Source organism: Gymnodraco acuticeps, unplaced genomic scaffold (assembly GCF_902827175.1).
Source record: "Gymnodraco acuticeps unplaced genomic scaffold, fGymAcu1.1, whole genome shotgun sequence".
In the NCBI taxonomy this organism is placed as follows: Eukaryota; Metazoa; Chordata; class Actinopteri; order Perciformes; family Bathydraconidae; genus Gymnodraco; species Gymnodraco acuticeps.
The window spans coordinates 130,499-142,828 of record NW_022989877.1 but is presented as its reverse complement, the minus strand read 5'-3'; the positions used below and the strand labels follow the sequence as shown (position 1 = coordinate 142,828).

Sequence of the window (12,330 nt, the reverse complement as noted above, 5' to 3'; positions counted from 1 at the left end):
TACAGAATATGACTGACACCCTGTGTGCTTGGAAACCTCACACTGGACAAGGAAAAACTCCCAAAGAAACCCCACAGTTACATTACATGACATGTCACTTGTTAGACGCCTTTATCCAATGCGACTCACATACTCAATACTGTGGGCAATCCCCACAGGAGCAATCTGGGGAGAAGTGTTTAAGGGACACAACGACATGCTGACTGCAGTGGGGTTTGAACCTGTGACCCCCTGATCCGAACACCAACGCACCACACGCCTCCATGCGTTAATGGGGAAACATACATTTAAAAGCAGTCAGTCAGGGTTTTTGTTAATCTACCATAGGTAAAATACTGAGTAGGGACAAGTACCTCATATAACCCCATTTCACGACATCCAAACTATTTGATATGTTTGAAAGCGTAGAGCGTTTTAAAAAGGGTTTTAGATTCTCGGTACTATCCAAGTGTTGTATTTTTTGTTTCCCTTTTTCCTTGATGTGGCACTTAATCATTCCAACTATTTTATGGTCAAATCAATAATGGCTGCTTGTAAATAACAAAACCCCATTTATAACATACAAAGAGACACAATAAATAACATGACGTTTCTAAAGCAAGTTTGGTCACGACTTCACTTCTTGTGTTTACTTTGGTCTGCTAACCACATGGGTCATATTCTGGTTATTGGAGCAGCAGATTAGCCTAGATTCAAGTCTCACAGTAACAATATAATAATGTGTGTGTGTGGGGTTTTTTTCACCTGAAAGACCCCAGAGAAGCGGAGTCATAACGGATACACTAACTTGCCAGATGTGGTGCAGCCCTCCCACTCGCCCACTGATTCTGCCTCTCACTCCTCCCCTGGGAAGGACTCTGTTTATGATGTAAGTGTTTCTGAGGCTAAATATATCAAACTTAAATTCCTTGTTTATTGGTATGAGATCCCTCTCTGCAGTATTCCTTTGCAATCTTCTATCCATCTCCCTTTTATCGTTTATTTACTAGTACTTAGTTAGTCTACTGTTTTTTAACTTACCCTTTATATGTTTATGTTGTGTACTCTATTGATATATATCTTTCTATCTTTAAAATGTATATATTCACTTTTTTCTAATGTTTTATTCATGTACAATGTCTTGTTCCATGCTACTGTTACAAAATACAATCCCAATTTGCTGAACAGAATAAGAAAAAACATAACGGTGAAATAAAAATAAGTCAAACCTAGTTACCACAGATAGAGTTTTATCACAATTCAATCAATCACGTTCAGCTTGTTTTTAGACTCATCAAACACATAGCTGTTAAAACTGCGGTTTCAATGCCAAGGAAAGTGTTTTTTTCACATTTTATCTGACATTCTCCTCTATATGAATGTTGATGTAACTTTCTGCTCCGACAGTATCAGTCCAGAGGTTTGGTGAAAGCATCTGGAAAGTCCTCCTTCACCACCTTTGTGGATCTGGGCATGTACCAGAGTCCAGGGGGTCCCGGGGACAACATGTCTCTCACTGGTGAGTCAGAAGCTGTTCACACTCCAATCTACTCAGACTTTCTTTAACATTGAGCAAGGAGGGGACAGCTGATTGCAAAATAATCCACTCCCTTAAAGGTGGGGTAGGTACGTTTGAGAAACCGGCTCAAGATACACTTTTTGTTATATTCCATGGAATGCTCTTAACATCCGGATAGCAATGAATATCTGAAGTGCTTTGACAAAAAATCCATAAACAATTCATCTGTGGAAGCCGTAGCGCTGTAAAAAGCACGACCAATCATTTGAGCCGGCCCGGCTAAAATAACTGGATGGCCTACCTGCCTGTCAGCCTTCCATCTGTGCACAAACTTATCTCGTGCCCTCATTGGTCATGTGCGCGTTCGTGTGTGTTGGAGGAGGGGCTCTGTAAGGAAGTCTGAAGGAAGGGGCAGATTTTTTTCGGCTGTGTACTTTCAAATTCTAGCGCACTCGAGCTGGTTTTTCCTTTCTTACCTACCCTACCTTTAAGCTTAGTTGCTATTACAACATTTATTTTATTTTTTTAAAGTAGCATGTTAACCCTGTTAAAAATGATAAACATTTGATTTGATAAATATATGATTTGAAAAACTGTACTTTTAATAGAATGTGACCCCAAATAAATACAAAATAATAAAAAGGCTAAATGGGAGACGTGTGTCCAGTTCCCAGCCTTGTAATCTTCTGCCCTTGTCTATGTTTCTCATAATCTGTTTCCCTGTCTAGGCTCCAGGTTTGAGCAGCTGAAGATGGAGGTGAGGAAAGGATCCATGGTGAACGTCAATCCCACCAACACGCGCCCCCCCAATGACACGCCTGAGATCCGCAAGTACAAGAAGAGGTTCAACTCTGAGATCCTGTGTGCTGCGCTGTGGGGTGAGAACACATTCCACACCCGTTATTAATCCCACAAATTCAGTTTTTCCACTGTGTTATGGAGAGGTGCCTTGCTCAAGCACACCCAGCAGTGTCCCTGAGGTTAGATAGATAGATACTTTATTGATCCCAAGTTGGTGAAATGATTCTGTTACAGCAGCAATATGTTCAGGCATTCAAATATTTGAAAGGTGGAATGAAGTATAAACACTTCAGCTCAAAGAACACACAATATAAAATATTCTGATTGAATTACAATGTTCTCTAAAGAAACGGCAGCAGAAATGTAGACATGACATATATAACATATATAACTAGGATACCTTTCTACCAGTACACACGATCCGATCGGGACTACTGGCGACGTCTCAGTTCCCGAGCCAAGTCCCTACAGACCACCAATGAGATTAAACAGCAAGCAACATCTGATCCATTATTTAAAGTGTGTGTGTGTGTGTGTGTGTGTGTGTGTGTGTGTGTGTGTGTGTGTGTGTGTGTGTGTGTGGTGTGTGTGTGTGTGTGTGTGTGTGTGTGTGTGTGTGTGTGTGTGTGTGTGTGTGTGTGTGTGTGTGTGTGTGTGTGTGTGTGTGTGTGTGTGTGTGTGTGTGTGTGTGTGTGTGTGTGTGTGTGTGTGTGTGTGTGGTGTGTGTGTGTGTGTGTGTGTGTGTGTGTGGTGTGTGTGGTGTGTGTGTGTGTGTGTGTGTGTGTGTGTGTGTGTGGTGTGTGTGTGTGTGTGTTGTGTGTGTGTGTGTGTGTGTGTGTGTGTGTGTGTGTGTGTGTGTGTGTGTGTGTGTGTAGGAGTGAACCTGCTGGTGGGCACAGAGAACGGTCTGAAGCTGCTGGACCGCAGCGGGCAGGGGAAGGTTTACCCCCTCATCAACTCCCGCAGGTTCCAGCAGATGGACGTCCTGGAGGGCCTCAACCTGCTCATCACTATCTCAGGTCAATACAGCTCCTCACCAGGCTGAGCCCTTTTTTTTTTTGAGTGAGGGTAAAATGACATTACATTCAAGATTTCATGACACCTAGAAATTAATTGTCAACACAATTTGACTTAAATTAGATAGTACCAATTAATACTTCATCCCAACTCATTTGTTCGTCACCAGGCTGATCCCAATGCAGCTGCTCAAAGCTCTCTGAACTTCAGGAATAAGACTTCCCTTAATGCAGTGGTTCTCAAACTTTTTCTGTCAGGCCCCCCTTTGGAGAAAAAAAGAAGTCGGGGCCCCCCCAACACAAATAGTCAGGCTCATTGGCGGCGCCAGAGATTTATTTTGGGGGTGCTGTGGGGTAGCTTGACGTTCCATAGAGGGTGCTCAAACATTTAGGGTTTCCCATTAATGCACCGGTCGCTACAGAGGAATGTTCTACTGCAACACTCCCCACACAGATACACAGTGTGACAGTTACAATGAAGGCTCGATATCAGCTCACGGCATATAGGTGTAAGCAGGGGTAAAGTGCTATTTTTATAGGTGGTGTGTGGACCTAACATAGGGGGGTCCGGGGGCATGGTCAACAAGATTTATTTCTAAATATTGAAGTTAAAAGCATCAATCTGGTGCACTTTGAGAGCAAAATGAAGAGATCTATGGATACATCTCTCAACACCCAGATGAAACAGAACTGGAAGCAGATTTATTTTTCTTTATGGATATTTTACAAATCACCCTTTTAAACTTTATTCTTGTTTTACTGTCATATAGTATTTCATACCTGTTTTTCATTTATTCTCTTATTTTTTTATAATGATCATATAAACGTGTTCCTCGAAAATAATTGTTTACATCAAAACGTTTGAGACCCACTGATATAACTTAGACTAAAGTTAACTATCTAAACACTCAGAGTCCTTTAGTTCACTGAGCCTCTCAGTCTGACAGGAGAGAGTTCTCCCTTCACCTTGTTGTGGAAACAGCTCCTTATATCCGTTAGCGTAGCTTGCTAGCACCAGAAGCTAACAACAACGATCTCCGGTACCGGTGCGCTCTCTCTCGCTCACACACGCACACAAAATGGCTCGTTCCACACACACACAGAGCCGAACTTTAATGAAACACAGAGACCCAGACGTAATAGTACTGTATCATATTATTTTCGAATCCATAATCTTTCAAATTATGAAATAAATATATTTTTTTATGACCATTGTTCCTCCTGGTCTCTCGCGCCCCCCCTGTCATGCCTCTTCGCCCCCCAGGGGGAGCACGCCCCCCACTTTGAGAACCACTGCCTTAATGGGATGCCGAATTGTTCCAATGCCTTCAGAGGGATTACTTGCTTTAACTTTGCTCCTGAAGTTCACAAGAAAGCACTTTTGATGTCTCAGTTAGGGCCTGAATGTTTTGACAAAAGCAAATATCACAACCATTTTTGAGAACTCAAGCGAAATTACATTTTATAATTTACTGTGTTAATGATTTTAATGATAATTTAAGGTGGTTTCTGATGCTTCTGTTAGATATATAATACATACATAACATCTTGACAATGAATCAGTATTATGTTGAGAAAGAAGCAGAAATATGCAGTGTTCATGTTTTCACACACAAAGTAAGTTTGCAAGTGACTGCAAAGTAGTAAAGATTAAAGTTGTATCCTGCTTTACTACCAGAACCGACAGACATGACCTTGTTCACATTAAATACATTTCAGTTTTAAGACTCCCTGATCTTCCGTTTGTCGTCTGCAAAGTTTGACTTATTGCTGATATTAGTATTGATGTTCCTCTGGCTCTTTGAAGGCAAGAAAAACAAGGTGCGTGTTTACTACCTGGCCTGGCTGAGGAACAAGATCCTGCACAACGACCCCGAGGTGGAGAAGAAGCAGGGCTGGACCACGGTGGGGGAGATGGAGGGCTGCGTGCACTACAAAGTGGGTGAGTGACGGACCACCATTGTTTTATGACTGCGGTCTATTCCGCTCTGGAGAAATTCTCTATAAATGCATTTGGCACGGTGAATTATTGATTGCGAGTGTCTGATGTCAGATGGCCTTGTGGTTGTTCTATCCAGTGAAATACGAGAGGATAAAGTTCTTGGTGATTGCTTTGAAGAATGCCGTGGAGGTGTATGCTTGGGCGCCCAAACCTTATCACAAATTCATGGCCTTCAAGGTAAGTCTCCTCTTTCCCATGAGCCCAGATTAGCTGCGCACGATCAGCCAACCAGAAGAGCATTTCAAAAGGACACATGATGCTCAGTTTCAGGCTCATATTTGTATTCTGTGTCTCTACTGTGACATTGATCATAAGCTTAGAGATCTCCCACCCCTTCGCCTATCACAAGTAGAAGTGCGAGTGCTACATAGTGATGTCACAAAGGTGTCGTATATAACAAACCCCCCAAAAGCATAGTCAGGCCACTTTAAGTTGATTATCCTCTCGCTTTCTGCTCCCAGTCTTTTGCAGATCTGCCACACCGGCCTGTCCTCGTTGACCTGACCGTGGAGGAAGGTCAGCGGTTGAAGGTCATCTACGGTTCGTGTGCTGGCTTCCATGCCATCGACGTGGACTCCGGAAACAACTATGACATTTATATCCCCGTTCATGTACGTTGCACAGCTTTCAGACAGCAGTGTTTCCTTTTATTTAGGATGTGAAAGGAGCTCACCCCTCTTGTTTTCCTCTCAAACAGATCCAGAGTCAGGTGTTGCCGCACGCCATCGTGTTCCTGCCCAGCTCAGACGGCATGGAGATGCTGCTGTGCTACGAAGACGAGGGCGTCTACGTCAACACCTACGGACGAATCATCAAGGACGTGGTCCTGCAGTGGGGCGAGATGCCCACATCTGTTGGTGCGGCACAAAGTCTACAAACACACTCACATGGACACAAACGGGATGTTTAAACTCTACAAGTTTGCCTTAAGCTGATTCTTTATTCTGCCTTGCAGCTCACATCTGCTCCAACCAGATCATGGGATGGGGAGAGAAGGCCATTGAGATCCGATCTGTGGAGACCGGCCACCTGGACGGGGTGTTCATGCACAAGAGAGCTCAGAGGCTGAAGTTCCTCTGTGAGAGAAACGACAAGGTACGATCGTGTGGGACAGTGAGGTCACAAAGGGATGGGACGGCAACAAAAATGTGCAGAATGCCATTCAAAAAAACTCTCAAGGAATAAATACAACATGTTGAATTTCCATTATCAGTTTAATCATAAGTGGCTGGAAAAGGTCACGCATACATGACTTAGAAATCCCATACCATCCGAAAGTAAATCACTTAGCGTCTGAGTTTTATAACATGCATGTAACGGTGTGTCTGTTGCGCTCTCCAGGTGTTCTTCGCCTCGGTGCGGTCCGGCGGCAGCAGCCAGGTGTACTTCATGACGTTGAACAGAAACTGCATCATGAACTGGTGAAGGATCAGCTGCTCGGTCAGTGTGTCGACCAGCAGGGGGTCGAGAGGAAGTGATCACATCACAAGCGCATGAATACACACATGCGAAAAAACCTCCCGTTTATCTACTGCTCTCTCATACACTCATGTTTCACACACACACACACACACACACACACACACACACACACTCTTAGACCAACACACACACACAATATTTCATTCCATTCCCCTCTGATAACACTAGCTTCAAATGTTAATACCATTTATTGATTTGTACTGTAAATATTCCTGTCTTGATTTACTTTAATTGGTGGTTTTCAGTCGTATCTATTTAGTTCCTCTACTTGTGAAGTGTGTGACATTCCTTAAAGGTTCGACAGTACGTTCTGAAGAAGGCATTATTTATCAAATCCTGTACGTTTAAATGAAGCTGTAAATAGGTAGCACCTTACACTTAGATCCGAATCATTTGCAGGCCTTTTATTTAGCCTCAGTGTGTTGCTACCCAACAAATGGACGTGAAATAATTCAATGCTGGAAATCTGCAGTGGCTTGAGGCGATGTCAGGGAGGCTCAATGGAAGGATTTAATACACACATATTACAAATGTACATTAAAGTCAAGACAAAGTAGCTATTTGAAGTATTTGTAGTTTCCGTATCATAACCTGAAGTCTGGCTTCCACTAACTTTGCCTGAATGATAATGCAACTCTTAATCACAGCAAGTAAGCCTTGAAAGATTTAAAAAGCAAAATAGATTTCAGTTAAAAAATTAATAAATGATTAAAAAACAATCAGAAGTCTCATAAATGTGCAGTACTCTGACTCCGTGAAATCTCCTGCTTTGCCTTTTCCTCCCGAAGGTGAAGCCTTCATTATTTGACTCATCAGACTTTTCTGTCTTCATAGATTTACAAAAAATACAACAAAAAAAACGTTATTTATATGTAGTGATTCCGTATTGGTATTAGCCTACTGATCTTCTTAGTTTGACTGTAATTATATTGCCATTATATTGCAATATATGCTATTCTGTGGCGTTTCTGTTTGGAGAGGGGTGTTTAAGGTCGGTAGGGAGTGACGGGATATTTGTCAGGAAAGTAGGACATGTAGAAACGTGGTAAGACAGTGATTAATGGAGATCATTTTCCTACCGCAGCGATCTACTCTTCTGCATTATATTTCAGTTCTTAGTGTGGATCTCTTTGTGAAGGGATTGCAGTAGAAGCGCTCTTCGTGTGGTACAGTTCTTCTTAGGCCAGTGGAAAGATGACATGTAGGGTGACTCTGCAATACCACGGAGGACTGCTGGAACACATGAGACTTAATATATTTGATATATATATATATACACACTCTGCCAAAGTCCACAGCATAATCTGCAATGGGGTGATGGATCGAAGCCAAAGGGGGTCGCGCTTATATGGGGATTTTAGGAGAAACATCTCGAACCAATGTTCCTTTCTGTACATCCAAAACTGATATTCTGGTGTTCCTAAAGTCTTTACTCTACAGTAGTAATCTAGTAGTTTTCCATTTGTTTAGTGCTCTGCTCTCATACAGCAGACTTTACGTTAAAGGTGTGAGGCAGCGCTATCGGGAAGTAGCTTGGCTTTTGTTTGTTCTGTCAGCAGAGGGTAGGTCAACACATGAATCAAGATCGTTCTGTAGTGATTCACGGTTTTTCAACACTTCCACAGCACTTTGCTTTCAACAGGTGGACTTCTCTGCAATCCCATCATGTCTCTCGTCAGCATGGAGTTGGAGAAATGTCTACAAAGTAGAGTTTATAATTACAAGCTGACAAAGCAACTACTTTTCTTCTGGAAGGTTTTGGGTTCTATCGAAAGGAGTCTTGGCTAGTGATCAGTGGGAAAGAAGATATATTTAATAGTGGCACAAAGAAAGTTTGCAGAGGAAGTTTAAGCAAAGATTATATAAATAGATGTTCAATTTTATGGTGGATAGATTATAAAAACAAACTGTATATGGGCATGGAAAGCACTTTCACTTCTGTAAACATACATTTATAAATATATCTCCAACAGATTCTTGGTGTGCATGTAAGCCATTGAAATAGAGTATGTAGTACTGTATCAAAGTTGTTTTCCCCTTTTTAGCAAAAGTGTTTTTATTCTTGAATATCTGTTGCGTGCCATGACTTATATTTCAAAATGTCACCACTACAATCCACCGGGAGCTCTGGCACTCGTGCTTTTTATGGTACAAAGACATCATCACTTTTTATCAATCTGCCATGTTTACAGTCAAAGCAGTGCCTTGGAGTTGGGAAGAAGAGATGTTTAAGGATGGGTTATGAGCCCCCGCCCCACTTGTCTCTTACTTGAAATCCCATGAAGAAGAGGCACAGCTATATTTGCTCCTTCAATATGATTTATGTCATGTGCCATTTAAGTGCACTTAGGTCAAATCCAGAATATCCTGCTGATGTTCTTGAGTTGCTTTTTGGCACCTTGTATATTACCTAAAAAAACAACAGAAAGTGGCAATAACAAATATTTAACACATGTCAAATGAATCCAGTGTAACGGATATACTCACAGTGGGAGCCCGCCTAGTAAAAAGCCATACGTGTGTTGTGTGAAGTCAACTCAGATCGATGCAGCCCTGTGAGTGACGTCTGCTCAGAAAACGAGTCGAGATGTTGATCGTGTAATCTTGGTAGTGGGGAAAGTATCTTGATTATATTCTGAGAAGCCTATTTTATAAGATATGTAAATTAGTCCATATTGAGAAATCAAAGTGAATGTACATCTATGAGACAAATTTGTATTTATATTAAAATGTGTACCGCTCTATTAATCAAAGCACAATGTATTTTACGGCAGAGAGATCAAAGCTAGAATTAGGTGGTGTTTTCTTTATTCCTAATTCATCTTCTATTAGTAGTTCTAGTGAATCGAGTAGACAGCTGTGTGTGCGTAGGCTGTCAGTAACTGCAGCGTTTCTGTTCACTTATATAGACGTATAAAAATACTGTCTGCTGTCTTCTCCCTCCCAGCTGTGATTCAGACACTCGGGCGGACGTGCAGATCGGTTCTGGCCTCTGGTGTAATTTGCCTTTGTGAGGTTGACAGGATGTTAAAATGCTCAGACTGTGATGTGAGGGGCGGGACGTCCCTTGGCGGGAGGCGATTGGGTTTTGGTATTGTATAAAAATCGGAAGCATTTGGCACGTGAGGATTGCATCGATCAATTAGCGACAGTTACAGACAAAGACAATTAGGATTTATTGACTATGTTAATTGTATGTGTTTTGTCACCAGGTATGAAAGATCTTAAAGGGTAACTCCAATGATTTTGCACATCAATATGTTAGCGCGTCTTGTGGAGTCAAACAGCATATTGAAATTATTATTATTTTTATTTTCTGGCTCATCAGAAAATTCCTACATTTGTCCCAAAGCAGGGGAAGTTTCAGGCAATGTCTTCCCCTCTATCTCCTCTTTTCAACACTTTATCTCTAAAAGGCACTCTCTGGAACAAAAAATACAAAGTGTTTATTGCACAGAGCAAACAGGAGTGTAGTCTCAGTGTAGTGGAGTGGCAGCCAATAATACCCCAAAAAAATAAATGAAACATTATGAAGTATATTTACAACAATACAACACATGTGAAGTCTGATAAACCACCTCAACTGATCAGTCAGTTGTTTAGGGCTGAAGTGTTGGGGGTGTTGAGTTGGAAAGACTTGATCTGCCCAGACCAAGATATCCCATCAAAATAATGGCAGTGATGTTGCATTGTGGGCAATGTAGTCACCAGATTTTCACCAGCATTGATGTGTAAAATCAGTGCAGTTATCTAAAACACATTCTCATGTTGCATTATGTCATATGTACTTAACTGCACAAGCTTTGAGAAATCATAATTTGACTTAATGAAAACAGAAATGATCTCAATACAAGCACTTGCTCAAACTACAGTGGTTAAATCATCTAGTCAAATGTAAATTAATATACGTTTAGTTATTGGTTGAGATAATTGTGTCTGAATTTAATTCCAAATATAACACTTGCTGTCTTATTGTGCTGCACAATCATTGGTTGCAGTTTGAAAGACAGAAGAATAGTTTGTGGTTGTGGATTCTCCTAAAAGCACCTTAAGGTGTAAAAGTGCTATTTCATTTTGTGCCAAGAGCCATTAAAAGACCCTCACAAGTCTTTAGTTGAGTGTCATTGAAGCACGACCTGATGTAACGTGGCTTGTAGGTGTACAACATCCTCTTTGGGGGGCAGATGATGACATTTATTTTAAATAAGCAATACAAGCATTTGAACAAATCAAACAAAATGGCTGTCCATCTCAGTGTGACCTACAGGAAGTGGTTCTTCAGTGGCCTTTGGCGGACTGAATGTAGGCTGGATTGTGTGTTGCTCGTTATCGACGTTTGTACTTTACTTTTCTCAAGAAACAATTGCTTATCTCTGCTGGGATGCTTTTTCTTCTCATGCTATAATGGAATCCAAGAAACTGCCTTTACAAACTACGGATAGATGATGGCTAATATTCTGATGAGGCACTCTTCCCTATATTTCTAATCAATCAGGTGTGAATGGATTAGGAGGCGGATCAAACTTTGGGAGCTCTAAAACGATCTTTAGACAGAACTACAATACTTATCATTCTTTTCAAAATCCTTTCTCTTTTTTTAAAAGACGATAAACATCTTAGCAATGTTTTAGTGTGTGTGCGTGCGTCCGTGTTACTTGTGAGAGGTTAACTCCAGATTGTATTTCATAGACTGATAAACTTTAAAACTTTCAAAAGATTGTGTTGAATGAATTCATGTCTTAATACAGAACTGTTTGAAAAATAAAATACCTTAATCTCATCAGTCTTGGTCTCCTTTCTTTGCACTATGACAAATGTTCATTACATGTCTGACTTTAACTACATTTCTTTGTGGAGGCTCATATTGACTCTCCAAAATAAAAGGCCCTGCACAAGAGATTTCCTGTATTGATTACAGTTTTTCTATTTTTAAAGGTAATTGTTCTTGGACCTTTAGATACAATTAGAGAAAAGGAAATAAAGCAGAATAATTAAGTGACTGTTCCGAGGTTACCACTGGTGTTCAGCAGAGGTGGGAGAAGTACTCAGATCTAACAAGTGACGTAATGTAATCTTGTACTTGAGTAAAAGTAGAAGTACCAGAGTGTAGGAATACTCTGTTACAAGTAAAAGTCCTGTATTCAAAATGTTACTCAAGTAAAAGTAAAAAAAAGTATTGGTATTAAAATATACTTTAAGTACCAAAAGTAGTCATTGTGCAGGTCCATTTCAGAATAATATATATGATGTGTTTCATAATGATTGATCATTAAAGTGTTCTCAAAGCTGGTAAAGGTGCAGCTTAATAACTACTGCAGGGTAGCTGGTGAATTTACTCCAGGTGGAACTAAAGTCTGATTTAACACTTGATTATATTTCACATCATTCATCCAGATCTGTAACTAAAGTTATTAAATACATGCAGTGGAGTAAAAGTACACCATGTACCGCTGAACTGTAGTGGAGTAGAAGTACAAAGTAGCATAACATGGAAATACTCAAGTAAAGTACGAAATACCTCAATATTGTAC

General features: G+C 40.8%; 1 protein-coding gene across 7 annotated transcripts in view; it reads left to right on the top strand.

Moving 5' to 3' along the window:
- mink1 (misshapen-like kinase 1) overlaps positions 1 to 11,579 on the top strand; it is a 46,857-nt gene extending 35,278 nt beyond the window's left edge. For all 7 annotated transcript variants that reach the window (XM_034198095.1, XM_034198072.1, XM_034198109.1 and 4 more), the window contains 10 exons: positions 752 to 868; positions 1,387 to 1,498; positions 2,227 to 2,376; positions 3,175 to 3,318; positions 5,123 to 5,257; positions 5,394 to 5,494; positions 5,779 to 5,928; positions 6,015 to 6,174; positions 6,273 to 6,412; positions 6,659 to 11,579. In XM_034198095.1, coding sequence (XP_034053986.1) covers positions 752 to 868; positions 1,387 to 1,498; positions 2,227 to 2,376; positions 3,175 to 3,318; positions 5,123 to 5,257; positions 5,394 to 5,494; positions 5,779 to 5,928; positions 6,015 to 6,174; positions 6,273 to 6,412; positions 6,659 to 6,742 — 1,293 coding nt within the window. In that variant the 3' untranslated portion in view covers positions 6,743 to 11,579. The remainder of the gene's footprint in view (positions 1 to 751; positions 869 to 1,386; positions 1,499 to 2,226; positions 2,377 to 3,174; positions 3,319 to 5,122; positions 5,258 to 5,393; positions 5,495 to 5,778; positions 5,929 to 6,014; positions 6,175 to 6,272; positions 6,413 to 6,658) is intronic.
- Positions 11,580 to 12,330: the final 751 nt, after the last annotated feature.